This window comes from Ambystoma mexicanum, chromosome 12 (genome assembly GCF_040938575.1).
Source record: "Ambystoma mexicanum isolate Mex_15411 chromosome 12, UKY_AmexF1_1, whole genome shotgun sequence".
Taxonomy (NCBI): domain Eukaryota; kingdom Metazoa; phylum Chordata; class Amphibia; order Caudata; family Ambystomatidae; genus Ambystoma; species Ambystoma mexicanum.
Window position 1 is genome coordinate 666,594,877 of NC_090936.1, and position 17,190 is coordinate 666,612,066.

General features: G+C 46.6%; 1 protein-coding gene across 3 annotated transcripts in view; it reads right to left on the reverse strand.

Annotated features, from left to right (window-relative positions):
• Positions 1-17,190, reverse strand: part of LAMB4 (laminin subunit beta 4) — a 933,969-nt gene that overhangs the window by 588,942 nt on the left and 327,837 nt on the right. For all 3 annotated transcript variants that reach the window (XM_069629159.1, XM_069629158.1, XM_069629160.1), the window contains one exon: positions 14,735-14,923. In XM_069629159.1, the coding sequence (XP_069485260.1) occupies positions 14,735-14,923 (189 nt within the window). The remainder of the gene's footprint in view (positions 1-14,734; positions 14,924-17,190) is intronic.

Sequence of the window (17,190 nt, forward strand, 5' to 3'; positions counted from 1 at the left end):
CCCTTACCTCAACTACCCCAACAGACTGGCTGCTATTATGTTCATTGCCATGTCCAGATTGGACTATGCAAGCTCCTTCTACCTGGGTGCACCAGTCTACCAACTTAACAAACTCCAAAGAGTCCAAAACGAGGCCGCCATACCCCTTCTTGCACTAGGGCAGAGAGACCACATCTCGCCTGCTCTCTGTACCCTTCACTGGCTCCCTATTGGACGAAGGACCTTTTTTTCAAAATCCTATGCATCTCCCACCGAGCAGTGCACAAGGCTGGCCCGGCATACCTACAAGAGAAGATTATGCCCTACCTCTCAACACGCACCCTACGGTCAAGCACGGCCCTGCTGCTAGTGATTCCAGACGCCAATTCAGCCAGGATTAGAGGGTCCAGCTACTCTACCTGGGTTCCAACACTATGGAACTCGCAGCCTCCCCACATTCGACACAACCAGGACTACCGAGCTTTCCGCAAAACATTGAAACCCTGGATTTTTCCCCAACCATGAAAGGGACCACCTTGGGCTGTGACATCCTCGACCAATGGCCAGAACTCGGCCAGAGGGGCATTATGTACAAAGTAAGGAACAGTTGGGCCACGGAAGCTGGCTAACTAATGCATCACCACGTAGAAATAGTAACATTCAGGGCACGAAAGCCAGCTCAAGAGACTATCAGACTCTGGGCCAGGCAGCTGCAGGCTCTCTGCACCCTGGTTCGACTACAATGGCATGGCATAGCTCCCCTTGTGCCATCAAGTTGGCCAGAAACCCCACCCCCAGCACTCCCAATCCAACTGCCCACGACTCCATACCTAAGTCTTTACATCACTATAATAGTATGCCATGACCAGGCAAGCCCACTGCCACCTGACTGGACATAACCCATGCCCTAAGTCCAGGAGATATATATCTGTATATATAAACCTGGAAACTGGAGCACAACAGCACCCATAATCTGAACTTAATCATATCTTCCCATAGGGAAGCACAGCGCTATCACTCGAGGAGATGCCAACTACTGTCATGCAGGCCTATCTGTAGACTCCTGTGCACCACTGCATTCCCAGATCGTAACTAGCTGCTCAGATAGCTAAAATGCAATTGGACCTGCGGCTGTCAAACTTTACCCACCCAGAAATTGACGTGCAGACCAACCGTCGTGGGCACCCTGTCAGCCTACCATATTTGACCCTGCTCCTGTTAACCTGCATCAAGCTCTGGAATCGACACGCAGAGCCACTTCTGCAGAGTCCCATAAAACATGTGTTTTCGTGCATTGCGTTGGGTCATACCTGCACAGGGCAGTATATGCTGAGGTCAGAAATCCATGGCCTACCCAGGAGTGGGCCGGGGAACCCCCAACACCCGATGGCGCCATAGCGACTATGCTTGGTTGGGCTCTTCAGAGTATTATACATTAACCACAGATGTGTCGGAATTACTCTGTCACCCACCTTGGACTATGACCAAGAAGCCAGAAAGTGGGCCCTCTGACACCTACAACATAGCCTCTGGAAGATGGGCCGTCCAACTGGGAAAACACAACATACTCCGCAGCAGCCTGGAGATCCACTACAGCGAACCACCAAGACAGACACGGCCAGCTCATCGGGTTCCAGAAAGTAGCCAGGAACAGGGGCTCCAACCTGTAAGCACAGACACTCACTCCTACCAATATGCTCATTCTCCACTTTACACCAACAAACAATAGAATGCAGCTATACCCCTCGATCAATTTCGGCCAAGCTGCACACATTCCTACACTACTTCTTGAACATCTCAACAGTCTGCAAGAACGCAGCTATACCCCACAAAAAAATCGTCCTAGATGCACACATAATTCTCCCACAAAGGCAGCAGGCTGCCAGAATGCAGACTCAGAGGCCCCACCTTGCTGCACCCATTCCACTGATCTTCACAACCACTGCACTGCACCTAGCATTAGAATGCAGCCACCTCCGCGCAAACCACACTGGCTGCACACATACCTAGTGCACCCAGCACTTTATGCTTCTCTACTCTCTTCATTGACCTGGACTACGGTCCCCAAGGGCTTTCAACCCATAGCTCTTTGAGTTCATACCAATGATATATAAGGTGCTATACAAATACACAATAGCATAACATACAGGTGTCTGAAGCATAGGGAAGGCAGGTGCATGCAGTGCCTTTATGTGTATCTGTCAGCCAGGAAAGCTCTCATTTATGTGCTGGTCAGCCTCCTGGTGTCAAGGAGTTCACTCCTTCTCACCTGAGTCCGTTCTTTACCGGCGTCCTTGGTTGATGCCTTCTTACGGATGGAGCGGGTTTTGAAGAAGGCTGCCCGTGTCTCTGCCGAATCCAGAATGCGTTCAGTTTTCCAGGAGGCTGAATCCTGGAATCCAGGAGGCAATGCAAGTTCGATAGAACTCGAATCCAGGAGGTAAGAAGAAGAGGGAGGTCAAGGAAGAAGAGGGAGGTCAAGGAAGGGAAAGCGGGTGTGGAAAAGGAGAAGAACCGCGAGCTATGGAGCACACGTCTGGTCGCTACTTCGCAATAGCATTGAGACGCGCGGAGCCGTGGAAGGCGTGGCCTAGAAATAGAGAAAGGCTACGCCCAACGCATGGAGCGAGAAGGGAATACGCTGGACGGCCATATTGGAAGTATTAATGTGTACAAGCCCGTTGTGACAGGGACCACGAAGCCCAAAAGGGGCGCAACCTGCGATTCATGACAGCATGCCTCCTCCGAAGACCCTTCCCTCCTGGTTTGCCCGGGTGGATGAGGTGGAACCTTCTGAGCAGCCTTGGGGCCTTGATGTTTGAGATAGGCTCCCAGGTTCTTTCGCTAGGAGGATATCCTTTCCATTCAACCAGGGCTGGCCCCTTCTATACCTGGAATCACAAATCCGAGATACCTCATATTCCAATTGGTCATCGACCAGTATAGGAGGAGGTCTGGAGGACTTTCGGGAGGATGGATAGTAAGGTTTCAGTAAAGATGTGTGAAAGACTGGGTGTATTTTCTTCCAGGATTCTGGCAATTTGATCCGATAAGAAACAGGATTTATAATCTCTTTAATGGAAAATGGACCATAGTACCGAGGGGCCAGTTTACTAGGCCGTAGATGTTGGGGTAGTAATTTTGAGGATAACCAGATCTGATCACCGACTGCATAAGAAGGGCCAGGTCTTCTTCTGGAATCTGCATATTTCTTGGTCTGTTTCCTGGCCTTCTCCAAGAATTCCTTGGCTGCCTTATGTATGTTGACAAGGGTTTTGATCCAGGAGTCAACTGTAGGTACTGGTGTAGATTGAGGAAGAACAGAAGGCAGGACCGATGGATGAAATCCTTGACTGCAATAAAAGGGGCTGATCATAAGTGCCGAATGGCCAGAATTCTTGTAGGCGAATTCAGCCACGGGTATCAGGAGTGACCAGTCATCCTGGACTTTGGTGGCAAAGCATCGAAGATACTGTTCCAGGGTTTGATTGAGACGTTCTGTGATTCCGTTGGTTTGAGGGTGATAACCTGACGAAAGGGCACGTTGGATCCCTAAGCATTGACAGAGATGTTTCCATAATTGTGAGATGTATTGAGGTCGATGATCCGATATGATCTTGGAAGGGAGTCCATGCAAATGGAATATGTGGTCCAGGAAGATTCCTGCTAGTTCAGAAGAGGATGGTAATTTACGCAGGGGCGTAAAATGAGCCATATGAGTGAACAAGTCTATGGTAACCATGATGGTGGTGTACCCACAGGAAGGTGGCAGTTCCACAATGAAGTCCGTAGCGATAATCTCCCAAGGCCTTGTTGGCAGTGTAGGTTGTAGTAGAAGGCCCGCTGGTTTCTAGTTATCGTGTTTATTTTGGCTACAGACAACACAGGATTGAATGTACTGCCGTACGTCGGGTCTCATTCTAGGCCACCAGAATTGCCTTTGTATCAGATGGAGGGTATTGGTGACACCATGATGTCGGGAGTGTAGGGTATCATGACAGAGATTCATTATTCTCTATTGTAGTTTTTTTGTAGGGATGACCAATACATTGTCCTTGAACAAATAACCTTCCCGGACGTTTATCTTCCATTGATTTCTTTTGGATGTGTCCTTCCACAGATCAGAGGATTGGGTTTGGGCTTGGATTTCTTCAAGGAGGTTGACTGCCTGGGCCACAAAGATCGTGGGGGAAAACATCTGAGGATATGCCTTGTCTTCAGTGGGCTCGTAGTAAAGTCGTCGTGATAAGGCATCAGCAATTAGGTTTTGTGATCCTGGAACATGAGTGATATGGAACTGGTACTGGGCGAAGAAATATGCCCAACGCACCTGACGACTGTTCCTACACTCCAAAGACTGTAGAATCTGGAGGTTCCGGTGGTCCGTACGGACCTGAACTGGATGTTTAGCTCCCAGAAGTAAATGTCGCCACTCAGTGAAGGCTTGGCGAATGGCTAACAATTCTTTTTCCATGACTGAATAATGTGTTTCACTAGGAGTCAGGGTTCGTGAGAGGTAAGCAATTGGGTGTTCCAGTTTATCTCCTAATTCTTGTTTCAGGACTGTGCCAATGGCGTAATTTGAAGCGTCCGTTTCTACCAGGAAGGGACGGCTAGTATCGGGTTGAGCCAAGATAGGAGCTTGTGTAAACTCTGCCTTTAAACGCTGGAACGCCATATCTTGTGGTGTTGACCAGAGGAAAGGAGTGTCTTTCTTCAGGAGAGCAACAATTGGTTGTACTATCTCGGAGGAATTAGATATGAATTTCCTGTCGAAATTGGCAAGTCCCAGGAAAGATTGAACTTGTTTCACGGAAGTAGGAGCAGGCCAGGTCAATATGGCTTTTACCTTTGAAGGATCCATAGCAATTCCTTCTGGGCTAATAATAAACCCTAGTTAATGAACGAAGGTTCCATGAAACAAGCATTTTTCAGGTTTGGCCAGGAGTTTATGATCTCGGAGTCTCTGCAACACTGCCTTCACGTGCTCTTCATGTTGTATAGGGTCCTTGGAGAAGATCAGTATGTCATCCAGATATACAATAACAAAAAGAAACAGCATGTCAGAAAACACCCTGTCCATAAAGCGTTGGAAAATTGCCGGGGCATTAGCCAGTCCGAAGGGCATGACTAGATACTCATAATGGCCAAAGGGTGTTCTGAAGGCGGTTTTCCAATCGTCCCCTTCCTTGACACGGATCAAATGATAGGCGCCCCTGAGATCCAACTTGGTGAATATTACTGCGCCTCTCACGGCTTCCAGGATATCCGAAATCAGGGGTAACGGGTACCGGTCCTTGAGGGTGCATTGATTTAGCCCGCGATAATCAAGGCAGGGTCTGAGTTCCTTGGTATCCTTCTTGGGAACAAAGAATAGAGAAGCACCAGCAGGAGATTTCGAAGGTCTTATGGTGCCATTTTCAAGGTTGGTATCCAGGTATTCTCTTAAGGCCTTCTTCTCAGGTTCGGAAAGAATGAACATCCTGCCGAAGGGAATCACTGCAGAGGGTTCCGTATCTATTGCGCAGTCTTCAGGTCTGTGTGGGGGTAAGGCTTGGACAATGGCAGTCGAAAACACATCAGCATATGCTTGGTAGGCCTCAGGAACTTGCATGACATTGGATACCATTAGTGGTGTCCGTTGTTCCTTTGTTGGTTTCTTTGGGTGTTTTAATGGAGGTTCTAGGGATAGACAGTGAGACATGCAAAACTCCGAGCCTAGGAATAGAGAACCCGCAGACCAGTTGATATATGGGTTGTGTTTCTGTAGCCAGGTCATGCCCAATACCATGGGGTAATGAGCTGACTTAATAATGTCAAACCTGATCAGCTTCTGATGGTGATTTATTGAAAGCTGGATCTCCTTGGTCTGCAGGCTTATGGACCCTGATGTGAGGGGTCTTCGTCGATAGCTTCCACAGGTTGCATGGTGCTTCGTGTTTTGTAGGGAATCCGATGTTTAGCAACCCACTCATGATCGATGAATATTCCCATAGCTCCGCAGTCTACCAAGGCCAAAATGGAATAGTTCGTATTCTTGGATGGTGATAAAAAGGCCTGTAGTACCACCAAATTGTTTTGTCCAGGAAAGCTCAAGGATGGAATGGATGTGGAGCAAACATCTCTCTCCCGAAGCTCTGCTCCATCTAGGATCGGGAGCTGGCGTTTCCCGAACGCCGAGGGGGTGCTAAAGGACATTCCCTAACCAAATGCTTATCTGAGGCACAGTACATGCACAAGCCTGTATGAATTCTCCTCATTCTCTCTTGTGGAGATATGGGTCCACGAAAGGCCCCAATCTGCATGGGCTCGGATTCCGTGACTGGGCTTGGGTTGATGTCCGGTCTGGGGTACCCTCAAATGATACCTTGGAAGGAGTTCCCCTGGATTTTTTCTTTTCTGACTTCCTTTCCTGGATACGGAAGTCAATCTGCATGGCAAGATCCATTAGTGCCTGGAACGAGCTTGATCGTGCCACTCTGGCCAGCTCATCCTTAATTTCTTCGTTCAATCCTCTCCTGAACAGGGTAAAACTTGCCTCAGTGGACCAGTCAGCTTCCTTTGCCAGTTGTTTAAATCGGGTCACATATGTGAGCATATCCTGGGCCCCTTGCTGAAAATCTAACAAGCGTTCTTCTGCGCTGTAGACCTGCTCAGGGCAGTCAAACATGCCTTTAAGGGCCCATATAAACCCATCATAATCATCCAAGAGGGCATCACTAGAGTTAACGAGGGGAGTGGCCCAATTTAAGGCATTCCCGGAAAGGTGAGAGATTATAAAACCCACCTTGGCCCTGGGGGTCGCAAAGTAGTAAGGCTTGAAGGTAAAGTGAACCAAGCACGAATCCTGGAATGCACGAAGGGTTTTTGCTGAGCCGTCGTATTTATCCACGATGCCGCCCAGTATAACACTTTCTTTTGTAGCAGAATTCCGGGATAGGACCAATTGTTTGAGAGCGGCGTTCTCTGCTTTCAGATTCTGTACCTCGGTTGATAGTTCCTGCATACGACGCATCAGTTCCTGCACGGCAGCCTCCATGTCGATATCGCTTTCGATCGGGTGGCGTCTCAAACTGTCAAGGAGTTCCCTCCTTCTCACCTAAGTCCGTTCTTTACCGGGTCCTTGGTTGATGCCTTCTTACGGATGGAGCGGGTTTTAAAGAAGGCTGTCCGTGTCCCTGCCGAATCCAGAATGCGTTCAGTTTTCCAGGAGCCCGAATCCAGGAATCCAGGAGGCAATGCAAGTTCGCTAGAACTCGAATCCAGGAGGTAAGAAGAAGGGGGAGGTCAAGGAAGGGAAAGCGGGTGTGGAAAAGGAGAAGAACCGCGAGCTACGGAGCACACGTCTGGTCGCTACTTCGCAATAGCATTGAGACGCGCGGAGCCGCGGAAGGCGTGGTCTAGAAATAGAGAAAGGCTACCTCCAACGCATGGAGCGAGAAGGGAATACGCTGGACGGCCATATTGGAAGTATTAATGTGTACAAGCCCGTTGTGACAGGGACCATGAAGCCCAAAAGGGACACACCCTGCGATTCATGACACCTTGCCAAGAACCCCTTCGAAAGCCTGTTCAATAATATTTAGCCTTGCCATTTCCATGCGACAGTGGACAAACAAGAACTTCTCTAAAGACACGTTAGTTCGGCATGGGACACACACACAATATGTTCCATAAACATAACATACATTCCGATTTAATGCATCAAATTCTAATCGAGTAATAGAATGATCAGTACATTGGGTCATGTTAGGGGCTGGTGTGTGATTTCTGATCTACTTTGATTGGAACCAGAGAGCAAATGACAAATAGAAAAGAATCTCAGTATTAAGAAATAAAATGATCTGTTTAAGACATGCGCATATCAATGGTACGAGCAAGTAAAGAGATAATCTCCTCGTGAAACAACCTGTAGAAATATGATCCGTCGAGAAGAAAATATGTCACACTACCACCCTCTGCTGGACACAGTTAATACCGACAGCTGAGAAGCAACTAGGAAAAAAAGGAGAAACCACGGATAAAACCCATATTTGCACTGAGGAAATGACATAAAATGTCATAGTGTTCGCAATGCCACCTGCATTATCAACTCTCCTGAGTTTTTTTTATTTTCATTTGTTGAACACAATCAAGGTGGATTCTGCAAGGACACGTGCTTTGCCAAATAACCCCAATTTCCACCTGTGTTTTATAGTTAATAGGTGGTGTGAGTGGTTAACCCCACGCTAGATGTCTTGCCCATTGGAGGCGACACAAGATCACCGACAACTACAGCGTGGATACAAATACAATTCAGCTGTGCACAGTACAAAAACAAACCAGCCCCTGGAAGGTGACATGGCAGCCTTCAGAAGCAGCAATGCATGGACCCTGAGTATGCGCTCATGAGAAAGTGTGTAACAGCTTTCCATGGCATCTTCCTTCAAAAGTATGCCCACAGGTCTTAGGAGGATGACTTAATATTACACGGAACTCTGTTACACCACAGACCTTATCAATTCCATCGGATTCTGGCAAGAGAAAGCATAAACTTAACTTGGAAGTCTGCTAAGCCCAAAACCATGCCTAGTTTTAGATGTGATGAAGCAGTCCACAATCTGATCCAGTAAAATAGGCGCTTTACTTTGATCTTTTTGCCCACATCTATAACATCGAGCTTTAGACGTAAAAGGGATATTGTTCAGTAATCTGAGTAACCTCTTCAGATATATATTTTCTGTTCTTGTCAGTTTTTCACAGGGTTCATACCACCAGAGAACATCAAAAACCAAATTGGTGCACTAAAACCAACAAATCATAGCTATGATCCTATCCCCGCATACCAAGCACAAAAAACATGCAGATGTCCTGAGCGGACCAATGCAAACCTTTGTTAAGGCATCGCTGGCTTAGGGATGTGTGCCACGGGATTTAAAGAAATCATACTTGACACCGCTATTAAAAAAATAAACTAGTTTGGATCCCCATGTATTGGCTAATTACCGCCCTATTGCTGGGCTGGTGTGCACTACTAAGATTCTAGAAAAGGTTGTGACCATGCAACTCCAAAAGCATCTGGAAGAGAACAGTATTCTTGATACACTCCAGTCCGGCTTCAGGCCGGGACGTGGAACGGAGACGGCACTGATCAAAGTACGGGATGACATACTTGAGAATGTAGATAGTGGCAATGTTAATATGGTTGAGGTGAACGTGCACCACCACAGTTCATGAGTAGTTCATTCAACTTGTCTAATGTGAATGCGATTAAAGACGGGGTGCAAACGCGCTGGTAAGGTGCCTCCGTGAAATGGCTCACTATAGTGAGAAAAAATGTACACTAAGGCTGTGAAGCCAGCGGTGCGGGCTGCACTCCCAATTACCACAAAGTGGTATAACTGCTTGTTATTGATCAGTTGCAGATGATAATTCTTCAGAAGACTTATTGATGTTCGTTTTAAAATATAAAGTTTTATTCATTATTTCCTTAATGCTCTACAGTTATACATCACTGGTTTGGCAGATGCATCAAATGAGCTCTATTTGGCCTATGCATTTCGGAGTATGTGTCCTTCATCAGGGCCAGCTCATTGTAGTGCTTATATCATCAAAACCAATAACTGGTTTAATCTGTATCCCACAAATTAACAAGGTACAAAGGTACAATATATATATATGTATATATATATAAAATGCACTGGACGCATTCATTGCAATAGAGGCTAGGTAGAGATTTTAACACTGCATATCATTGTAACCCAATCCCTGAAAGGCAGAGGGGCAGATTGGCCTAGCGGACACGTGCTATTAAAGACCAATGGGAAGAGGGAGCAGGAAGAGAGACAAGAAAGCCTGCATATAAAAGACTCGTACTTGGATGACGGGTGTTCGGGTGAGTTCAGGAGGTGAGCCGGTGCACTGGGAGGCCAGGTGGAGGACTGAAGTAGGAGTGGAGTGCCTAGGAGTTGCTGGAGATAGGATGAAACTGCAGGTAATGTATTGTGCGTGACAGAGATTGGTGCCACACTTGAGTGAATAGACTGGTTGTTGTAAGAGTGTATGTTAGAGTGAGTGGCAGAAGAGAGAGATAGAGAAAGAGAGAGTTGGAGATAGGAAAGAGTGAGAGTAGATAGTAAAAGGTGAGATTCGTATAGAGAGAGAGGGAAGAAAAGGAAGAGCCCTTGAGAGCTTGACGGCTAGGCCAGAGATACCCCTTTGTCTGGCCTTTGTGTAGTTAGTTCATCATCAGCCCAACTGTGAAGCACACAAATAAAATAACTAAACTACATAATTGAATCCTTGAATTATTGAAGCCATCAGTGACATTACACAGAATGCAGAGGCTAAGAAAACACCCCCATGTTAGGCAAGAATTGATGTAGTAACCCTGTGGGAGACTACACCACACTTGTCCTCTTGGTAGTAGGTAACTTCTGGGGCCTGGGTCCTCAATACCTCCAACTCTCTCATCGTAAATACCTTCCTACTCGAGCTCTTCACTCCTCCACCACCAACTCCCTCAGGGTCAGTCGCTTTTCCAAGCAACAAATTGGTGGTTGATATCTTTCTTCGACTGGGGCATTCCTCTGGGACAGCCTGCCTGCCTCTCTGAAACTTGAAGAACACCATCTCCAGTTCCGGAAGCACCTCAAGACCCTCCTCTTTGCTTCTGCCTTCTCCCTTCCTCTCCCCTGCTGAATTCCTGCCTGATACTGCACTGGTCACCTGACTATCCTCTGATTTCGGACCCAGGTACCTGCCCATCCAGTTGCACACCCGCACTGCCTTCCGGCAACCCTTGCACTTGGGTGTGAATCTGTAACCCTACAGTCCCCCCTACCTGCATTTTTGAACACCTGCTGTCTGCACTTACCCTTGCACCTGCCACTTGCCGGCCGCACTTCTTGTTATTGTTTTGATCCCATGTACAGCACTGCCCCCTACCCTTTCCCCGGGCACTTTTCCCCTCCCCTCCCCCCTGCACTTGCGCAAAATCAATGTCACTTGGCCTAGAAAGATCATTGTCTCTGTCCTTCCTTGCCCTTGTCGCTCCTTGTAACACTTGTGTATAGGCGCGTTACAAATGCCATATCATATTATAACCCCTCTTTCGGTATAGGCCTGTACTACACAAGTTGGCAGTGTGACTGAGCAGCCAGGCCTAGCACAAGAGGGGTTAATGTGAGCTGTAGAGCTGTACCAATGAAATTCATAAATACTAGAAGCCAAGTAACACTTATACTCAAGGTTTCAGTTATAAGTAGTTATTTATTTATTTAACATCAGTTTTTAAATATACATTCTTTAAAAAGGGCAAGACATGTAACACTCAAATATAGTTTAAAATGCTTTTCCTGAATCAGCACAAAGCTAGTGGATTTTAGAGATGCTTTTTACACACTTCCCACACACCAGAGGTGACTTCACTAACTAGGACAGTAATGGCATTTATATATCACTAGTGCACTTTGCAGATTCTGAGGTTTGCAGAAAGGAAAGGTTAAAGGAAGGAAAAAGGCTAAACAGGTTCTCAGGGCATGTGAGTATACTTAAATCTTTCAATGAAGTCTAGACAAAACCTTTCCCAGCAACAATAGTTTAAAACCAAGTTATGACCTCTGAGGGACAGAAAATATAAATGTCATTGGACTAGAAGAGTCTGCGGTGAGCCAGGACAGCCAGGGTCAATTGGAGCACAGTCTATGGAGCTGAGGCACTTCTTAGATAAAAAGTCTTGCACAACGTTAGAGAGTTTTTGTAGAAAATCACTGTACGGTCACAAGCTGTTACACTTGTGGTGGGAAGAGCTGAAATCAACTCTAACAAAAGTAGCTACAGCAAGTCTCAACTGAGAAGAGCAAATATAAAGACACTAAGGTAAGTACCCCACGTCTGAACAGTACATATGGTTAGAAGAAGAGTCATCCAGCTGGCTTCTGTCTGGTTGCAGCGATGCACATCCTGGGTTCCTGAGCCTGAGTCATGGGGACAAGAGGGAGGACGTCTGGAGAACTCCTGCAGCATCAATTCGGCAGTCGGCAGCAGCTACAGGCTCTTTTTGGATCAGCGGCACTTCGTGGTTTCAGCGCACAGTAAACACCACCACCGCGGATCTTGGATACCGGTTGGGCTTCCTTCACTCCTTGAGTCCTGCACTATGGTGAAGGGACTCAAGCTCTTTTCGTCCTGCTTCTGGAGGGTCCTTAGGAGACTCCTAGAGCTTCTGGCCAGATTGCAGATGTTGCACTCGACTGTGGATTTCTAGACTCCTGACACTGGGTTGCTGCAGCAGCAAAGAAGTACAGTCAGTCACAGAAAGATGGTCCAGTGGAGTTCGTCTCAGGGTTAGTTGGTCTCACTAACCAAAGGGATGAAGCCATCCCTTCTGGAGCTTCTTTTGTCGTTCAGAAAAATGACTTTACCAGCACAGCAGCAGGGCTTCACCGGGCAATTCGAATGTCCAGGAGGATGCAGCAAGCTTTGTTCACGTTTGCTTTGCCAGGTGTTCTTCCCAGTGGTTGACTCTGCCTCTAGTCCCAAAACCCTCGCCTTTTAAGCATGTTTCTCACATTCATGTACAGCCTAGGCTGTCACTCAAGCAGCAGGGTGGCTGTCCTGAACGGACAGCCAGCCAGCCTATCAGGACTGGGTGCATTCAGGCATTCCTAGAGACAAAGGACAGGGGCATTTCGGGAACCCTTTCAGACACAATGGAGTCTGAGGCAGGTTTCAGTACTGCCAAAAGCAAAATGAAAAAAGCGCTCAAACCTGGCTTGGTGTGAAGAGTAAAACCCAAAAAAGACCTCACAAACAGAAAATGGCAAAAAAAGAAGACAGGGGCCATTTTGACAAAATGGTCACCCATGGGCGCTATACTGCAGCTGAGGATTCAGCCTGAGGTAGAAAAGCACAATGGTAGAAACATTAAACCACTGCCACCAACCATTTAAAGTAGTGAGGGTAACCTACAAAATGTTACATGAGTAGGTAGGATAAGGGGCTACTAGGTAACCCCAGATCACACCACATGAAATGGTGTGTGCTGGACCTACAAAGAGAAAAGGTAAGTAAAGTCAAGTTCACTTTACTATTCCTGTTAACAGTATTTCAGACAAGAAAAGGTTTTTAAACCTTATGAGGAATCTAAAGGATTGCTCTGTGACACTGCACTGAAGGTGCTGTGTGTCACCATACAAAAGAAGATGCCTATGGAGTTTGTCAGACTCCAAAACAAAGAAAATACATAATCAAAATCAGGTCAAAACACATGAGAGAGTGAGAAAAGGGGCTGACTAACCCCAGTGTTAAAATTAAAAGTCCTAAAGTCCAGCAAACGAGCTGGGGGTCTCTAAGGTTGAAGAGAATTAGAACAGAAATGAGAATTCTCCTTAACACCCCCTCTAGCTGATTGTAATCTAGCTGATTTGCTGTCAACCCCAAAAGGTCCCCTTGTCAAATCAAGTGATGTGCTCACGCCTCATCTAGGTGCAAAGGGGGAAACCGTTAAAGGTTGATCTGATCCCAAAACAGTCCCTTGGAGCTCGAAGCACAGGGGGTGAAGAAGGTAAAGGATTTCTGAATATAGTTGGGAGCCCTTTCTTCTTAATGCAGCAGGGCAAGGGAGGCCGTAAGGCAGCCCAGGAGCTCAGGCGCAGTCCTATTCACTTCCACCATTTTGGACGTCCCAGCATGCTCAGCATCGTCCACCCACCGTCCACCCAGAAACTCCACTAGAAACAAGGCACCATGGGAATGCTGCAAAAGAATGTGTATACCCGCACCCCCTGGACACTAGAGAGGGTCATGAAACAACACAACAAACCCGGCTAGGTTGTGTTTATATATGGTGTGGAAGGTGCACACTCAGTTGGTCAACTTGTTGAAGATCTAAGATCTGAAAGGACTTAAACCTTCCCACCAAGGGAGTGAAGACGGCATAATCTAGAAAGGAGAATGATCCTTTCCTTAACCTCCCTGAGGAACAGAAAAGACACTTGCTTGAAGAGCTGAGAAGCTTGCATGCTGCTTTGAACCACAGACCTAGAACTCCCAAATACTCACAAGGAGACAATGTGTCTAAAATCAGAAGCAGGGTATGGCTGTTTGCAGGCATCCAGTTGCAGAGAACATCTGTGGACCTACTGGTGCACTAATACAGATGCAGAGACCTACATAATGAGCATGGGCTCTGCTTCTGGTCCTCTCACAGAGGTATGAAGATTGCTCTGTGCAATTTCAGGATTCTCCACCATGGGTTAAATGGGTAAATACAAATTATGCTGTGGTAATACAAACCTACATAAAAAGGCTGACGTACAGGAAGTCACACGGATACCAAGTTCCTTTTTGTACAACCGTGCAACATGGGTACTATCAGAGTCCAACGTGTGCATCTCTGGAAGGACGTTTGCATGTAAGGATCTCGATTCGGCCTGGTTATAAACATTGCACTAGTGCAGTGAGATGTGCACTGCTAAAGGGAAGGCTTTCGTTGATACTTGCACCGACCAACAAGTGCAAAGACGACCAGTGCAAACATGCCATTTTGCACCAATAGTTTTGTGTAAACGTCAGTGACAAATTGCTCCTGTCAATGACCCATATCTGTACATTGGCTCTGATCAAGTATTATGGTTTCAGGACAGTGGCTTGCACCCGTTATCTGCTTTCACAAATCTGGTGCAATACGTCGACTTGAACATTGAAGCTTAAACACTCATAGGCAAAACAGAGGCCCTATATCACCATGTGTATTTCTGGGACGATGACTTACGAATGCACGCATAGGGGTCGGAGATGTCACGCAGCGGATCATGGTAAAAGAACGGCTTGCACAATTCACAGTGATGTCCAAATGTGTTGTGTTGGCAGTCATCACACACTCCGCCGCTGAGGCCATAATTGGCCTGGTACACATCCATGTCGAAGTGGCATTTTTCTGAATGGCTATTGCAGTTGCACTCTACCAGAGAAAAAAACAAAGCAGTCAGTACCAAGACACATCACTTACATGAAGAGATCATTCAAAAGGGTCTTAAAACCTGCATTTTCGCTAAATGTGGGGCTTTTTCATTTAACTTGTTCTTTCATTTATGTATATTCTGTTCTCTTCCTATTCCCCTTTCTGCAGTTTGAATGGTTTGAAACCTTACACTTACATCTTCTTCATGCAGGAAAAGAAATCATGGTAAAAATATCTTACCATTAATGCTGGTAGACGGTCTTTTATGTTATGTTATGTTATGTTAAAGGTTCTTGTACCGTGCAATGTTACCAGCTGCGTGGTCTCTTGCTGCTCTGGCGGGTCTGCAATGCAAGTGGCGGCGGCTTTGTTAGTCGGATCGAGCGGGAAATGAGCAAGAGAGCTTTGATGTGCTGTTGGCAGTTTTAGTCGGGAGAAACCGGTCACTGGGTGTTGGTGGGTTTTCAGTCGGTAGCTGTCATGTGGTGTTGAGGTGAGATTGCGTGTGGTTTGCTTTCATGTTGGGTGTTGTGAGTAAGTATTTAATTAAAAACCCTTTTTTGACTGCTCTACTACAAACAACTTCAGATATCACGAGAAAAGCTGCAAATAGAGTTCTTTTTCACTCTTACCAACATGTGTCGTTCTTAAAGAACATCTGTGTATGGAAAACGATTACAGGTGAACATAATCTGACAGCTCAGGAGAGCCTGGACCCTGTGCAACTATCTATCTAATCCACCTTAACTGCACTTTAACTGAGGTTGGACCAATTATAATGGCACTGTGCCACCTTTGCACAGTCTAGTTACGTCTGTCCCTTGTCTCTGTCCTTGGTCCATGTCCCTCCATGCTACCCTCTCACCAACCAGCTCACTCTCATCCACATATGGACCTTCCTTTCCCCCAGACTGCCTCTGTCATCTCCGTCACCTACTCTCCAACCATTTCTGGTCCAAATGTTTTTCCTGTTACTCAATAGATATAAGAAGCATGATGGTGTGGGAAGGAAATATGGCCATCAAAACCCTGTTTCCTAAAATTGTGGCCATTTCTACCCACCCATAACAGCCATTGTGACTCGGTCTGATCCTACACTCCCTTGAAGGCATAGGGAACCATTTTGAGTGTGTCAGAACTTAGGCCATTAATAAATCCCCACAACCAGGAGACCAGGTGGATTAACAAGGAGTACAAGCAGAAGAGACAAAAACGTCTTGATGGATCATATTGGCTGGGATCATAATGAGGGTCATTATGAGTTGGATGGTAAGGGGTTAATGGCGCTGGTAAAGGTGCCAGAGCCGTCAACCCCTTACCGCCCGATTACGAGGTCTCCTCGCGGGACCCGCTAAGGCTGCCTGGTAACAACGGGCCTGTTATTAACGGGCCCGTTGTTAGCATGCTCCCCATTCCCATTGAGCCCTATGGGGGCTCGAATGGGAAAGGGGATGTACCGGGTCCGGGTTCCTTGAATGAGGAATTACTGGGTCCTCCAAGGTTGGAATGGCCAGGTAATTCCTCATTTAAGGAACCTGGACCCAGTACCCGGTAAGGGGTTAGCCATGCCGCTAACAGCGGCATGGCTACCTCCTAACTCGTAATGACCCCCAATGTCTGCTTTTAAAAATGCATGCAAGTTATACATGTGTGAAATCTTGCGTGGATGTTTATGTGTTTTCTGCTCACTCCCCAGTTGTGTGTAAGCATCCATGCTTCATAAATAGATCATATATTGTCATAGGGGGTTTGGCTCCACCACACAGATTCTTGTCATTTTTCCATTTGTTTCGTATATTTTGGGGTTTGTATGGGGAAAAGCGCACAGTGCACTAATGGGACTAAACCCAGTGAACACTCGGGCATGCATAGATGCATGCTTACACAGTCTCTACACAGCAACTGATGGCAGTTTAACTCTTTACATGACTCCCAAGAAGTGCCAAAGTTCTCTCTGGAGAACCCCTATCCAGAATGCATGGGCTTTCCTGTCCTGTTATTTGATTTTGCGGTTGTATGTTGCATCATGTTCATACGCAAGAAGGCACAGCTATTAGGGGCATAAGAAGCCACCGATTCATTGAGTTTCCTAAAAAAGATCCCCCATAAATATATGTGTACTCGGTTTTCCATTTCTGGAACCTCAATGTATAGGAATTATGAGAGCAAAAAGATAAACTAAAAATGGTTCCCTGATGAGAAATCATGCTTCACCCAGAGCCACAGCTATAGTGAAAAGGTAGCCCATGTCCACAGCGATGATACTG